This window comes from Stegastes partitus, unplaced genomic scaffold (genome assembly GCF_000690725.1).
Source record: "Stegastes partitus isolate 25-593 unplaced genomic scaffold, Stegastes_partitus-1.0.2 Scaffold1086, whole genome shotgun sequence".
NCBI classification, from domain to species: domain Eukaryota; kingdom Metazoa; phylum Chordata; class Actinopteri; family Pomacentridae; genus Stegastes; species Stegastes partitus.
Genome location: NW_007578817.1, coordinates 105,333 through 121,901, shown reverse-complemented (window position 1 = coordinate 121,901; position 16,569 = coordinate 105,333). Strand labels below are relative to the sequence as shown.

The window sequence follows — 16,569 nt, the reverse complement described above, 5'->3', positions numbered from 1 at the left end:
GCAGCTGTCAGTTGGAAATAAGCGGCTGCATCAGTAAAATATTATATATTAACATGTTTAACAGTTTTCTACCAGCATTCCTGTCTAACGACACTTTTTACCATCATACATTTTTCTATTCCTCACTGTTCTCCATTAAAACAACGTGTTGACTAAAGCAACCGCACACGATTGTTTCATTTTGTGCAGAAGAAGAGTCACATGACTTATTGAACGGCTCCTTTTATCGCACAGAGTCTGAAGCAGAAAGTCTGAATTGACAGAAAGTTTCTAATCATCTTTGTGATACTCATCATCCCTGCTTACACAAAGAAAGCCCAGCTATGTCAAACTTGCTTCATGGTACAGCCATCTGCTGTGCAAATGCACTTCTGTCTCGCTGTGTAAACAATAGCTTTCAGTGATTGGCTGCTACTTGTGACATGTAACCAATTAGAAAGCACTGTGGCTGGAACATTGCTTAAGACTACAAAGTGACTACACACATTACATTTTGTAGAGATAAATGGTCAATAAAAATAACAATACCAACAGTCGAAAAAATGGCAAACACCGGGTGACCCCAACTTTGGGATATTTTAGAGAGAAAGGGAGAGCAACACGAGCCCCTCCAGCAAGGAGCAGTTTAGAAAAATAGTACCTGAAAAATGCCAGAACATCTCTGCAGAAAATGTGTATCCTCTATGCTGAGGATGACTGAATCTGTCATCAAAAGTAAAGCTGGACAAACTAAACTTTAATATTATTTAATGAAAGATGCACTGATTGCTTACTGTTACTGATACACTTTTATTGCATTGTGGTCCTACTGTGGGGCTTGTCATTTTATTATAGCCAATCTAAAATGTTACTGTTTAATCGTACATAACTACAAATACCCTACTGTCATATGGTGTTGAATCATTTGACATTTAACTGTGCATAAGGGTGTAGTTACCTCTGGTGTATACTGTATCTGTTGCTTTTTATTGTGTGTATGTTTGTCAGAAATACCAAAAAAAAAAAACTGTAACAAGGTTTTAGGGCCAAAGCAGAATCAGTAACAGGAAAACCATTACCAGTGCCAGAGCTTGCACAAGTCATACTTCATTTGCTTTTGCACACATGCATGCAGACTTGCATCCATATATTTCTGCCAGCTGTCAAGCAAGGCATGGAAGGAAATGCATTTCGAGAATTTGTTTGCCCACAGTCATAAACAATGCATTCTGAGGGGTAAAACTAAAGTAAACTAAAACTTAACAAGGATTCTTTGACTGACTTCTACCGCCGTCTTTCCGATGACAGACTGTGCGTTGTTTGCTTTTTCATAGAGTCTAATGAGACCTTTGCTCCAAGAAAATGTCAACTTCTAGCTTTTCAAATCCCATTGTAATATCTGACGGTAAACAGTTCAAGGCAATAAAAAAAATCAGCTGCTAGAAAACATAAAGAAAAATTGCAATAAAGAATATTGCATGAATACCTCATAAAATTGAGATTTTGCTTGATGGGTTTCGGTTGGTCGTGCAATAACCACAGTGAGCGTTTTCCTCGTTTTACACTCGCTTGCCTGAATGAAAGTGTACGTTAATATCTTGCATCTAATATCTTTAAAACCAATATCAAACGTGATGGGAAAATTTAATATGCGTGCAGTAGATGTGTTTTCTATAAATCTGATGGAAAGATCAGGCTGCTGTCTTGCACAATGTTGGGAAATCCCCCTCATCAATGTCTTTCAACTCAACGCATCCCTCATTAATCACAGAATAAGTCATTAGAAAATCCCTTCAGACAGAGGTCTTCTCGTACGCAACCTTTCACGGGTTTTCTCATTTTTCTCCTCAAGGTGAATTCCATTAATGGATACAGTAAAAACATGATTAATCACATGAATCTTCTGGCAGGTTTGGGATGAGTGTGAGTAATTGTTTCCATCCGTAAAAGTGCATTTAATTATTTATTTATTTTTATAAAAAGATTTGCATTGGGGGCGAAATTTATATAAATCTATTTAATGTTGGTAAAGTTAAGAGAAGACAAACTAAAGGCTGTAAAATTAATGGTATTGTGTTTTGATGTTGGGTTATTGGCTATACTTCTGTTTGTTTCTGCTCTCTAGCACTAGTATCATATTCACTTAACATTCCAATTATGCTAAAATGTAAAATACTTGCTCCCACTCTCTCTCTCTCTCTCTCTGCTTCCTTTCTGTTTTTCCTCTTCATTCCTCACTCGCCCTACACTGTGTCATTTTGGCTGAAAGGCGTCCATAGCCGGCCGATTGTTTGGTCTGTCTGAGCATGATAAGCTTTCTAAAACATGTCAATAGTGCTGCTGGCGGGGGACGGCTGCAGGGGCCAAAAACTGGCCCCTGGCCGACTTGACTCATCGCCACGTCCAGCTGAAGTCAGTGGCAGTGATTCATATACTGTACTACCATTCCAAGCAAAAATAGAAGAAGAAAACAACTACAAACCCACACAGACTTGCTCTTGACACACCAGAGTTTAAAATGTAACAGTGTTTATAAGCAAAGCTGTTGGTTGAGCTAAACCTCCTTGACTTGCGCCAAAGAAGCATTTGAGAGAGCAAATTGGCTTCCTGGCAAACTTTGAAATGTGAAATTCTGGTGAAAAGAATGAATGGAAAAATGAAGTGCAAAGAGTTTGAGGTTAAAAGTTGCAAGGAAACGTTAACTTGAGCACTGCGCACTATTGTCTACAGACTTTTCAACAGCTTCTCACTGTCCTTGTTAGCAGATTGATAAGTTCTTATGAACAAATGTGGAAATTCTGTTAGGAAACTGAAAAAAATCCTTCCTATGTAGCAACAACACAAGATGTGGTCAAAAAAAAGCCAAGTGGACCTTGATTCATATTTTTAGTTAAGCTAGCGGTGTGGCTCTTATGATAGCAATGTCCCAACTGTTGGTAAATCTGTCTGAAATCGGTCCAAACTGCTATATTTATTTAAATGGATCACCATGACAGATAATGGATGAATGCTTGCTAGGTGGGAGGTTGTTGATTATGAGGACGGTTGCAGAGAAGAACCATAGACTGTATAAAAGATGGACGTAGCTACCGTGATGTCACCCGTTGGTTTCTGCACTGAGAAAATGAAGCCAGGGTTTTGCTACTTCCTGGTTGACATCTTGGATTTTTGAAGCCAATGACGCAAAAATCGTCGGAGGGGGGCGGAGCCATAGGAGCAGCGATTGGTCAGACGGATTGAGAGGCGGGCCCTCTCTGCCCGCCCACATTTACCGCCTTCTGCTCGCTTCATCTGTATGGTCGCTGCCGACTGTCAATCAAGCCAGCCACGCCCCTTCTTTTCCAATTCAAGTCTATGGGAGCCAGGGCTTTTTGGAGCCAGCAGCTCGTGGACGTAGGTTGTTGACACTTCCGGGTTGGCTTCATGCTTCAGGGCTGGTTGCTACGTCCATCTTTTATACAGTCTATGAGAAGAACACCTCGTGTAATGCCCAGAGAAAATGGCACCCAAAGTCTACAGGTCCACTTGGTATAAGATGGTCAGGTATGCTGAAAGCTAGGGCTGAAAGTGTTTGAAAAACGGACTAAATTAATCGGTTATATTTACTGGTTGTAACTGTTTTGTCAATCTGATCAGTATTTCAAGTGAAAATGCCAAATGTGTTGGTTCCAGTTTCCAACATGTGTGTACATACTTCCCTCTGCTTCCTCTTAAACTAGAAATCTTTTGTTTTTTGGCTAAAAGAAGACATTCAACGACCTTCTTGGAAACTGATGGACATTTTCCCTCCTTTCCTGACACTTTGCAGACGAAACAGTTGAAAAAATGATCATGAAATTAATCAATATGACAACAGTTATTAGCTGCAGCCCGAGCAGGGAGCCCAGTAAATCTTCACAGTAGCAAAGTCTGACTCAGACACCTTGTTTGTGAGCTATTTGTGACTCAGACTAGCTCACATGTGTGTGGTTACCTTGACAGTTTCCACCTCAGACGTGCCACAGGTGGCGACCACCTGGTGGCGCACAGCTCATCGCCACCTGAGACACTTCAGAGGAAGGCCGAGCTACCGCTGAAAAAGTCAAGGCAAACAGACAAATGCAATAGTTTGCTCACAAAGCCTCAAAGATATCATCCACTCCATGGCACCGTCTGGCTCTCTGTTCTACTGAACTTTGGCTCAAACTGTTTGACTGTTTTCTCCTCAGTGTTCAGAGAACTATTCCTTCAGTCTCTTACACGTTCACAACTCAGCGTAGTGAACGAGGAAATCAACACCAGTTTGTCATAAAGTCATTTAACTGTTCATTTAAATTCAAGAAACACAGGATCGGATTTAATTAAATTGGAAATATTCACCACACTAATAGAGGTACGAACTAAACCAAGATAAACAAGCATTATGTTTCTTTTCTTATGGAGCTTGTGATTGAAATGCTGCTCTCCGATAAGCGTCGCTAAGAAGCCTTCTGAGCTGAACAATAGTTTCCCTGCATCCTGTGTGATGAACTCTGCAGTGTGGAGGGAGACAAAGTGAGACACCTTTCTCCTGGCAATAAAATGGGTTCAGATCTGCCCCGTGACCTCTCAGACCTCACATCTCTGTGTCTGCTGGCATTCTTTTCACTCTTCAGAATAAAGCTTGTTATCTAACACTGCAGAGATGCAGAAAAAAAAAATAAAAAGGGTTTGGGAGCTCAAAAAGATCTCACACTATTCCACCTTTTATAGTCTGAAAAAAAACCCGCATTGGTTTCCACTTTTCACATCTCACCGAGGAGAAAATACGAATAGATTGTGTGTCTGTCAGTCAGAATCCAATGTTATACTGACTTCTGTCACGTCGTACTTTTGTCAAACAGAATAAAAACTCGATACTTCGCCAGCAGTAGCTCGATGTGCATTGATGTACTCCGATCTAACAATATAATAGACGAGGCTATTTAAGCTGGGTGAGTCTGTCACACGCTGCATTAGTGAGATGGCTCTTATGGTGTTGTTTTCCGCAGCAGCCATCAATAAATATGGAACAAAAGACGGAGGGGGAATCGTTTCATTCTGCACAGCTGAAGAAATTATTTATGTGCATAATTTCTATTATGAATATGATTCAATGCCTGAACAACAACAACAAAAAAAAAAGCGGATAGTAATTGCACACTGAGACAATAGACAGGATGTCAGGGACTTACGAGAGGGTCCTCTCCAGCCGTCCTCCCGTGGAGCCGATGATTTCTCCAAGTGTACAGAAGGTCTGGCCCAGAAAGTCCTGACAGTGGAGAGAAAAATAGAAGAGGGGAATTAATTGCATGACAGGGCTGACAGATAGTCCACGCCTAAAAACAAGCTCTAATCAAGGGGAAGGTATTGTAAATAGTACCTGCAGATAACATAATGATGCCCTGCTTGGTGCAGGCATGCTGCAGATCTTAATTGTACACATCTCCGAGACGCTGCGGTGCGCTCTGGTGGTGTCAGATTCCCATTTAATTCAGGAGCTTTTCAACTTTATCAACTCGAGTTAGCATCGGGGGAACCAGTCCAATGAAATATCTGAACACTGAACTTATTACTTTGCACTTTTCTTGGCAGAGTTACCACTAAAGATAAAAGGCTCGATAGCAATTATGAAAAGGCTATAAAATCAATAGGGATAGTAAGAGAGATATTAAAGTCATTAAAGTTCCATTAAAGTTCAATCTCATCTTATTGAAGTGCCATTTTAAATTAAACATTAACTTTGGAGTTTAATTCCACCATTTGCATAAGCATTCATTAACCCAACCGGGTCAGGCCCGAGCAGTCGGACAGGGTTATTCAGCCGCTTGTTGACCAATTGATCATACTTAAACAGGACCACACTGTGCATGAGCCAGCCTTCCCTTTCCTTCAGCATTCTCACTGAACAACAGATTTCGAACTTTATAACCTGCCCACATGCTACACAGAAAAACAAAAAAACATATGGCAACATAAAAAAAACCCAGCAGAGATGACACGACACAATAAAAACTGCACGGCTACAAGGGCACAGTGTCGGTGTTTGTGGCGCGTGGGCGTAGGCGGGCGTAGGTGTGAGTCCCGCAAACTGGATATGTGTGCAGCTCCTGTAAATACCCTCACATCCACAATCTGCTGCAGTATATTGCCTCAAACAACAACAGCTGCTTTCACTTTGAAGTGCAGTTCTGAAAGTTGTCTTTTTTTTTTACCTGAGTGAATGATAAAATGCAGACAGACAAAATGAGGTACAACACACTACGGGGGAAGCTTTCCGAGTGGGAGCCGTTGGTGTTTGTCCTTGATGAAATGAGATGAAAGAAAAAAAAAAATTCAATACAATTAAAACGAATGAATCACACACACACACAAAAAAATTGAAAGTCTGTTCTGGGGATGCTGAAATACATTAGAAAAAAAAAATAAAGGATGTTGTAACACCAAGACTTACGAGGCTAACAATGTGCACTCACCTTCTGCTCTCCGAAGTGTTTTATTTCAGTGGGGGGAAAAGAGAAAAGAATAAAAGACACCGTCACAGAACTGATATATAAGATATTAAGCATGGACTGTATTCATACTGAATCATCACTCATTCAGTTGGATGTTGCTTTAACAGAGTGAGTAATTCTGAGTAACGTGATGCATTCAGAGGCCGACGGAAGCCGTCAGCTCTGAGTCACGGCTGTCATTCGAGGTCTCCGTACTGTACTTACGTGTTTGGATATGTTGCAGCTTCTGGAGTCCACATTGTACCTGCGAGCAACAAACAAGATTATTGGAACTCGTGAGGTTTGACTTGAAGACGTTTAGAGAAAACCGCATCTGTGGTTCTGGCGTCATCACCGGGAGAAACAACGGTGATGCACGTTTGCAGTGGCCCCAATTCCAGCTTAATTTCTAGTACTATTAATTATCGGCGTCAGAGTCACCGTTTTGTAATAACAAGTTATGGATTTACATTTAATGGAACGACTGTAATTAGCATAATGTTGCTGTGGGGTGATTACCAACACTGATGCTTATTTGTTTTTTTTGCAACAAGAAATGCTTCAAGCAAGTAACTCCCCATAAAACCTCAATTTGTCTTTTTTTTTTTACGTTTTGCTTTGTATGCAGATTAAACATCTCGATGTAACGTGCTAATTACAAGCTTCAAACATGCTTGTAGGCATATTTATAATTTTTGCCGACACAGCATACAGCAGAAGGGAGAACACCCCTGTGCAACATGAAGTAAACGGCAAATGATTCTAAATTATATCACCTCTCAATAGCTGCATTCTTTCTAAGTTGACATGAAGAGTGTTTTCCGTTACTTCAGAAAGACTGTATTGAACACACAGGCCCCAGGGGTAGAAACTCGACAACCTGTGATCACTGACACACAAGTTAGAAAACCTGTGACGACTAAATCAAAACTGACAACGCCTGTGATTTCCAATCAGCCTAGCTGCACGATCATGGTTACGAAATGAAATGTGAACGTCACAATTTTCAAGTTTTGGATCTGAGGACTGTCTGCATGTTGTGGCTCTACACGGAAAAGAAAAATCTGATCGTGACACTTCACGAAGATGGAAACGAGTACAGGAAGATCTGTGACCAACTAACAATCAGCGAAAGCACAGTAGCAGCACTAATCAGTCGGTACAGGATGAGTCATAGGAGCACCAATCAGAGTCGTGGAGTTAACTCTGGACAGTGCACAATGTAGCGCTGATAGATGGGTGGTCAAGTGCTTTAAACTAGGCAAAGGGTTTATAACAATAATAATAATTGATCAGATTTATATAGCATTTTCTTACTCAAGGAGTAACTCAAAGCGCATACAATCAACTGTCAATTATTCATTCACACACATTCATTCTGGTGGTGGTGAAGCCACGATTGTAGCCACAGGTTTATCAAAGGAAACCAAGGTTTTTGTGACTTTTAGTGATTTTTTTCCCCCCATTGTGCATAATGGGAACATTTACAGACAGCATCTAGTTCAAATACAAACTTTGGTAATGAACGTGTCAACAAGCCTGACGAATACTGGGAGCATGTTTTTTGGTCAGATGAGACCAAGATGAATTTGTTCAGATAAGATCCAGCGTGATTGGCACGAACCTGGCCAGTGATCACATATATAGCCCCAGCAGTGAGGGTGGGAGTGGATAATATGGGGCTGTATGAGTGCGAAATGTGTTGGGGAGATGACATTTATAGATGACACCATAATGCCTGTGGACATACCAAAAATACTGGAGGGCAAAGAGGGCTCTCAGGCCTCGTCCACACGTAGCAGGTATCTCACAAAACAAATATTTTTCTACGATTTGGCCTGTCACTGGCATTAAAAACGATTCTTTCAAAAACCTCCGACCGAAGGGAAGATTTGCGAATCCTCCATTTATGCATCTGCATGTGGACGTCAATAACTGGGGTTTTAGGTTTCTAAACGTTACTACCTGCTACAAAATATGTTCTTTACATCACATGTGCGACCTATGTTTACATTTGGAAACATCATGGACGCCCTCAAAACTGTGTTGCCGTTGTCTCCTGTCCAGGCCCAGATACCGCTCCACGTACAAGAACAAGGACGATGTTAAGGACGGTTATTTTCCACCACCTTGCCATTCCACGTCCGAGGCATGTTCTCCATCAAAGACACCGACGCCGGTTTTGGGTCAGACCACTGCCAGCTGCTGGGAGAACTTTGAAACGGAAATCATGCTCCCAGAGGAATGGCGTGACAATTTCCGTACGTCCCGGTCGTCGCTCCTGTCGTCGGAGTTATTACATCCTCACGTAGAATATGAATGTGCTTAAAAATATACCTATGCGGTTAGGCGTGGATTAATTTTTTTCTAAAACGAGGTGGTAGGTTTTTTTGTCTAGACGGAGGGGGCAGGATATTCAGTTTTACAAAAACCCTGCTACGTGTGGACAAGGCCTCAGTCTGCAGAAGTTTGGCAGAAGAGGTATATTCCAGCATGATAGCCTTCCAGAGTTTAAAAACTAAATAAATAAAATGAAAACTATCACCTGGTTGAGTACATCGCCTGACTTGAGTCCAACAGAACTCCTAGAACAGCTGAAAAAAATGTCTCTTAAGAATGGCAGAGCATGTCTCCTTTAGGAAGACTGCCATCAATAATAAGCTGCACTGACTGGCATGGAGTTCCTCCTGTAGCGCCTGTATTTCTGATAGTAGTTTTAATTTTACATTAGAGCAAATACCTTACTGCTACCCAACTGTTCAACCTAGAAGTAATGCAATTACTGTTCAGTCATTTAATTTCAAATCAGTATTGCACGCATGTCCTCACTTCTGTTCTGTACTGTAGATACCTGTCATTGCTGCCAGTCTATACGCTAAGCTAATCTATGCTAAGCTAATCACCTCTTAGCTCTCTTCTCTGCAGTAAAAAAATAAACTATACTGACATTTTGTTGGGGGGAGGAAAATAGAAAACAGGAATGATGGAGAGATGCCCAACACCAATGTACCAGCATCACCACAATCCATTTTAATGCCCACTCCTTCCAAAGAGGGGAAAAAAAATAAGTACATACAATCTACTGCCTTTCAAACCCCACTGAGCAATAAAAGCACATTTCTGTACCTTGATTAAAGCTACGGAGGCATGCAAGTGATTTTCTCTGCTATTGATGAAGGATAAGAAGTAGGTGAACTGAACATGTGGCTAAATGAACACTAATCTAATAAGTGGGGGATATAAAGCAGCTTTGCTAAGTGACCTTTTTAAAAATCTCCTCGCATCATTGGGCATCCTACCATCTAATTTTGTCAGTGACTGGCTTGTTAATTTACCCCAATGGGATAAAATTAGGTTTTCACTAAACTGAGACCCTACAGAGAGAGAAGTGATGTGACTGTAATATGAGGCATTGCTTTGCTGTAGTTGGTTACTGTACAAGAATTTACATAGTGGGTGGATGGTGTGTCCCAGTTTAGAACTACATGAGCTCAGATTGCTTCAGAAAAAAGTAAAGTCCAGCTACTTACACATCAAACCTTAAATTCTGCTTCTCTTCAAAGAAGAAATCCAGGACAAACTTCCTGACGAAATCTGGATTCCGAGTGTTATCGATTACCTCCGTCCTGCCAAACTGTAAAAAACAGAAAGAAAGTGATAATTGTCTGTAATAGCAGCATTGATTCCACAGTCAATATGTGCTATTATGCCCACATAAAGCTGAAATACACGAGAGAAACAAGTAAATAAAAATTCATGAGATGCAGCAGCAACCCATATTACCATTGCAACATTTCACACAGAATGAATCCATAAATATAAAATCTCCTTTGCAAAAATGTGACCACGCTGTATCCCGCTGAGCTCCATTGTGCTAAATCTTGTGTCCCCGGAGAAATCAGACTGCTAGATTAGAGCCAGGAGTCGCCATCGCTGGGCCGCAGAGGCCCAGTCCCAAACTCTCTCCTGGGCCAGACCGTCTCTCCATCACCCTGACAATCACACCAGTAATCCCCCCGGTGGACTGCCGGCCTCGCCTCCGTGGCCTGGCCCGACAGCACCGTGTAATGAGCTATTGATCTTGGCACTGCCTCACCACGGCTTCAATACCTCGACTCATGTCTTTAGTGCCCAGTGCACATAATCCGTGCTATCTACTGCGTCCCCAGCCTATCCATTACCAAGGCCTCGCAGGGGAGTGTATTGGACATCAGAACCTACCTGCCATATCGACCCGAAGGGAAAATCCCTTGATATTTCCTCGTGGTGTTTCTATTTTCGGGGCTGGGGCCTTTGGTTTTATCATATCATTCAGACGTGATTGGTTAATAGGTGCTAGGGCGTTACGGGTGAAGGTTAAGTAACGACTTTGCTGGTGCTTGAGATGTTTTTGGCTATAGGCTACCTGGGGAAGCTGGAAACAGTCCACAGGGTGATAAAACGGATCCATTACAGATATGATGTATTTCTTTCAGTAGTCCACCCTTTTCACTTTTCTACCAAGAGGGAGATTTTATTGGTTGTCGGAACCCATTAGGTCACAGAAGGACGGACTCAAGGCCAAAAAACTTAAATCACAACAGCGTGGGTGTACAAAAGAACGACTTGTCCTTCAACTTGCTTCCTGTGTAGGCAGGTGTGTGCGTAGATGTTGTGTGCTGTGTGTCAGATTTGGTCGGGGAAGTGAAATGGAGCTTGTAAGGACTGTAATACAAAAGCTGCAATAGTTGAAAGCATTTCTTAAAACAGTTTGTTGTCGAGATTTTGCACAGATTTGTTGTCAAAGAACTCTGCAGGCTAGCGAATGCTTATGTCTTATCGTCTATTTAACGGATGTAAAATAGTAGTAGTACAGTAGGAGCCACACTGCGACATTTACTGTACGTGGTGTAATAATAGGAAAACATTTATCTGTTTGCCTGTTGGTTGTGCAAACTTCAAAACCTAGCGGCCATATTTTTTTTCGAGAGACCGCAGAGGAGACTGAAGCGACCGTGAACTTAGCACTTTGTGTTCTCCAGCACAACCTCGGCGGTGTTTATGCAAATCAAACACCCGGTGAGCACCCAGATTAGGCTGTATACAAGCCTCGAATACTTCAAGAGGCTGATGAGTGACAGAGGCGATAATTTTGCTATACGTACTCTGAATATGACCTTAAAGCCCATTAAAACATGGCCTTCGAATTCAAATACGCTTTCAAGCCAAAGTGTTTTTTCTACAGCATTAAATTGACTATAAGCCAAAAGCAGATTTTAGGTTGTACTTGTTAAGAGTTGACGGTGACACATTTTTAGCATCAGTGTCATTAATTATGCCGACAGCTACTTTAAGTGTAATTACTAACTACTGCACCAGGGAGCTCACTGTGCTAACAAGCTGAGACATGCAAACATTATGTAGTTACAATATCATCATGTTTCACAAGAGATATTCAGCATGCTTGGGCCTATTAAACACATACACCGAGGCCAAGTCATGCTTTTTATATTTGTGCAAGGTTGGCATTATGTAAATGTCATCCTCCACCCAAGTCCATGAATGTACGTGCAGATTGTCTGCATTGAAAACTTGTTGATTGCACGCATGCAAGGAAAACAAATGGTCCTGAAAAGAAATGCTTGTTGTGCGGGGGACAGTACGAGGTGATTCGTCCCCAACCGCCGGGCCGTGGGTCATTTGGTACCGGGCCACACAGAAAGAATAAAAACATTTCATTTTTTTGTTTGATTTCCAGCGGAGTTTGCAGGGTTTTTATTGATAAAAATGACTACATTGGCTGCCATCACTTCCATCTCTGCTTGTTTCCTGCACTCGACTGTCGGTTTGGATGCCCGGCTGTTACACGGAGCCGTCAATCGAACTGCTGCCAGAATGAATGAAAAACAAACGTCTCTGGAGAGCTGTTTGGAAAAGAGGGAGAGACTCAATGCTGAGACAGAAGAAAACGTAAATTCATATTTATACATATATATAAACAATAAAAAATATTTTTTAAAGAAACTTTTTTTAATAATAAAAAAAAAAGATTATTATTTGTTTTGTGCGTGATGACGAGTTTGTAGAAAATCGTCTTGCTTGAAACCAGTCCGTGGTGCAAAAAACAGTTGTAGAGTGCTGATTTACACTTTTATAATTCATCAATGAAGAGTTATTAAATTATAAAGTATAAATAAAGTAATTAAAAGTCGTCGCTGCAGGGCTTTAGAGGTGCTTTGATTTGCACCAGCAGGAAAGTTCTAAATCCTCCATAAAACTCGCGCTTAGGCACGTCTCAGGAATAATAACACACAGCAAAATCTTTAGCCAGCTGCTATGTCCTGTAAAAAAAAATAGAAAGTCACAGCCTTTCATAGACATCTATGGGAGTTTCTTGTGTTTTTCTTCCAAGATGAAGGGCGATGGGATTGTGAAAGCAGACCCAACAGAGACCACCATGAGCTCCTCACTCATGAGTTGGGTAAAATAAAAATAATCACAATGCTTTTATCCCAAAAGGATCATATTTTGATAATATATGTGGTAATTTAGCAGGGTTTTTTGTTATCTGGCAAGCTCACTGTCAGTTAACAAGCATGTTAGCTTGGCTGCTAACAGGACAATAAGTTAAAGTAGTAAATAAGATTCTATTCTCACACTGAAAGTTGTCGGTGCGATACAGCTTATAGGCGACAATAACTGTCCGGTAAAGGCAATAATAACACAGATTCCAGTAAATGCAATTTTATATCATCCGCCATTTGTGTGCGGCTGGGCCTTTAATGCCGGCTTTAGAGCAAGCAATCACACAGATAGAATTGAGACAGAGTTGTCTGGAGTCTTCCTTGGGTTACCGCTGATGATTTGTTGCGGCTTGTGAGCGGAGGATCAAAGCCGTCCCCTGGGAAAAATGGAACCACTTGTGATCATAAAACAATTTAGTGCACGGGCTGATGCAGGGCGGAAAAAGAAGTGAAAATAACCCCACAAATAGCTAAAATAAGAAAAACAGCGGCAGGCGGGTGCACGAGGTGACAGCGGCGTGATGCTGCTTAAATGATTTTTACGTGTTTATGCAGAATGTAAATGAACTATTTGTAAATAAACGGCACTTATAAATTATACAGTATATCCAGTATTTCCATTAAGCAAAACATGATGTTAAAAGCAAACGCAGGATTTGTCAGGTTTCCATCCAGGCACAATTATCTTTTCAAGGTGTCGATATGTGTGCGGCTGGCAGCGAGATGTTTACTCTGCTGATTGCAGCACAAATCATGCCGTGTTTTTGATTAAGCCCTGCCACATGGAATAAAAAGGTGTGAGGTGTCTTGAAGTGAGGGGATCAGCGGTGGCGAAGCCCTCGCCGACACATCGCATTCGCAAATGGGCAAATAAAGCAACTAGAACAGCATGACGTAGGCAAATTAGAGGAGGGGGGGGGAACAGGGCTAATGGATGAGATGTGAAAATGGCAGCCGGAGAGGCACGCTGACGAAAAAGTGGAAAAGGAAAGGATTTCAAAGAAGTGGAAATGAATGCAATGTCACATGACCCCGCTTTAAAAACTGGCAGCAAGAAGTCAAGCGGAGCAGATGGTACATTTTTGATGAGGCCAAAAAAGAATCCGCCCTCTTTTTTTCCCTCCCTGCCTTGAGTCATGATGTGAATTCATTTCATCTGAAATCATAAAATTATGAGATCCTTTTTAAATAATTTATTCCGTAACCTCTGCTATTAATTCATCAGTTTGGGTCAAGTATTGTGGAGCTTTTCCTTCCCCGCCTGAGTTTATTCCAGACACCGGTTACACTCCGTGGGCAAGTGAAGAGGTTGACACTTTCAATTTTCTACAACAATGTTCTCAAGGGTTTGCTGTGAGTTGCCTCTGGACTTCATCTTAATAACCACCTCCTATTGCCCCGATTGAAAGTCTCTAGCACCGAGGAAAACTCATATATAGCATTTCTTAATATAAAAAAGAAAAGAGAAAAAAAGAAAAACCACCCATCTGGCAGACAGGCAGACACAAATATTGGATATGGCTGTTGGGAACAAAAGGTTGCTTAACTTACCTCCCTCCATTCTTTAGTTCCCACAGCCTGCAAATACAGCACGACCACTGGAAGGAGGAGAAGCCGAAAGGAAGCATGCAGAAAAGAAGAAAAATTAAAAGGCTTGTCAGTTTTAGCCTGAGATTAGCCTGCTGGTGTGAACATGTTGAACCGTACAGCACCTGACAGATATTAAAACACATACAATCCCATTAGATCTTGAGTATCTGAACACAAAGTCAACAATTCCTGATTAAAACCTTCTACAGCATGATAGGATTTTAAGTGTATAATAAAGACATTCACCCGAAATATGGCATCACAGTTAAACTTAGAGACACTGAAAACATGTTAATACAATACAGCATCAGTGTAGCAGTGCAGGAGCAATGAGTCTGTACATTTTCTGCCTTGCTGATGTGCTGTTGCTTCCTCCAGCCAGGTCTCTCCCTGGCATCAACACGTATAATTACACATAACTGCAGAATTGCTGTGTACAAGACATTCCCATCAGCCTCAGCTGCCCTTTGTGTTTAGTGACAGACTGCATGTTGACAGACTTTATCACGCTAACAGGCTCAAATATCCGAACTGACAATGAATAATGAAACATGCATTTTTTTCCCCCATTAATATAAATGAAAGTGTGGCTGAAGTGTCTACAAGGACTACCAGTTGTTCAGTTACACAGCACACATAAGCATGAGTGTGTTTTACCACCTGAAGTCTATCCTCGTGTCACATACAGTGATTGTGTATTGGTGTACCACATCCACACCTCCTGACAATAGTGTCCTTGAACGCACCACAGCTGCCCCTACTTCTGTGCCAATATAATCCAACATCTTCAATTTCAAACAGAAGTAAGAGTTTTAGAGAGAATAAACTCTCACCTCAGAAGCAAACACGTAAAACTCTTACAAGGTGTTGTTGACTTTTGTGTCACCGTCAGCTTTACAGACTTCCAGCCAGCTCTCTCATTTCCGCTGCCGGACTCGTTGCATGTCTGACCCCAAACCTCTAGCGTGGCAGCCGTTCTTTTCATCATTTCCATCCTCACTGAGCAGCGATGTTTTGAGTTACAGCTCAAGGCCTTGGATATTGTTCGGCGTCGCCATTGTTACCAGTTTGCCGACTCTGTTGCAGGATTTCAGACTTTCTTTAGCAACTTTAGTTTAAAAAAAAAAAAATCTAGCAACTTCTTGAAGTCTTAGTTAATTTCCTTGAGTCACCAGTAATGTCCCGCTGCAGGCACACCTCTCTCTGCATCTACTATGTGCAGTTAATGGCCAGAGGAGCAGCTTATTCAGTTGGTTGTACAGGATCAAGACGGGAGCTGTGCACAGTGTGGGAGAAAAAAAAAGGAAAGCCATTCTGTTCCATTTAGCTTTCTCTCTCAGGACTTATTTAACATGTAAATACAGGCACATTCTCAGCACAGCCGTTGTCCTTAAGTCATGTAAATGATAATTTTGTCAGATGACATCACAGTTATAAAATCAGAGGCTGAGAGGTGCAGAGCTTGTAAACGTCCATGGAGTGATTGTTGGTCAGTCATTATTTCATACTCGTTCTGTTGTCTGACAACAGAAACAGAAATATACATAAATGTGAACAGCTTATTTAGGAATTCAGCTGTACTGAAATATGTTAAAGTGAGCACAGAGATCAGGAGAGAAGCAAACAAATGTAAAGGTCTGACAGCAGCAGGATGTAAACTAAGCTATCACCCAAAAACTCATTAGCCTACAGGGACACATGTCTGAAAAAGAAAAACAACACCCATGTGAGAGGTTTGTGTCAGAAGGGCAAAAAAAGCCTCCCTCAGTTAGTGAAAGAGCTGCCAGACTAGCCGCAAAATAAACAAACAAAAAAAGTCAAAGTAAATAGTTTGCATGAAAACAGAAATTGTCTTTTGATTTTTGCTGTTGAGCAACTTTTTTTTTTTTAATTTTGTAAGTTTCCATCCATCTATTATCTATACACCGCTTAATCCTCATTAGGGTCGTGGGGGGCTGGAGTCTATCCCAGCTGACTCAGGGTGAAGGCAGGTTCACCTGGACAGG

General features: G+C 41.4%; 1 protein-coding gene across 1 annotated transcript in view; it reads right to left on the bottom strand.

Annotated features, from left to right (window-relative positions):
* Positions 1–16,569, bottom strand: part of LOC103367790 (copine-9-like) — a 109,083-nt gene that overhangs the window by 58,538 nt on the left and 33,976 nt on the right. Inside the window, exons 3-7 of the mRNA XM_008295920.1 lie at positions 14,525–14,571; positions 10,001–10,104; positions 6,696–6,735; positions 6,453–6,455; positions 5,172–5,248 (exon numbers count right to left, since the gene is read on the bottom strand). Coding sequence (XP_008294142.1) covers positions 5,172–5,248; positions 6,453–6,455; positions 6,696–6,735; positions 10,001–10,104; positions 14,525–14,571 — 271 coding nt within the window. The remainder of the gene's footprint in view (positions 1–5,171; positions 5,249–6,452; positions 6,456–6,695; positions 6,736–10,000; positions 10,105–14,524; positions 14,572–16,569) is intronic.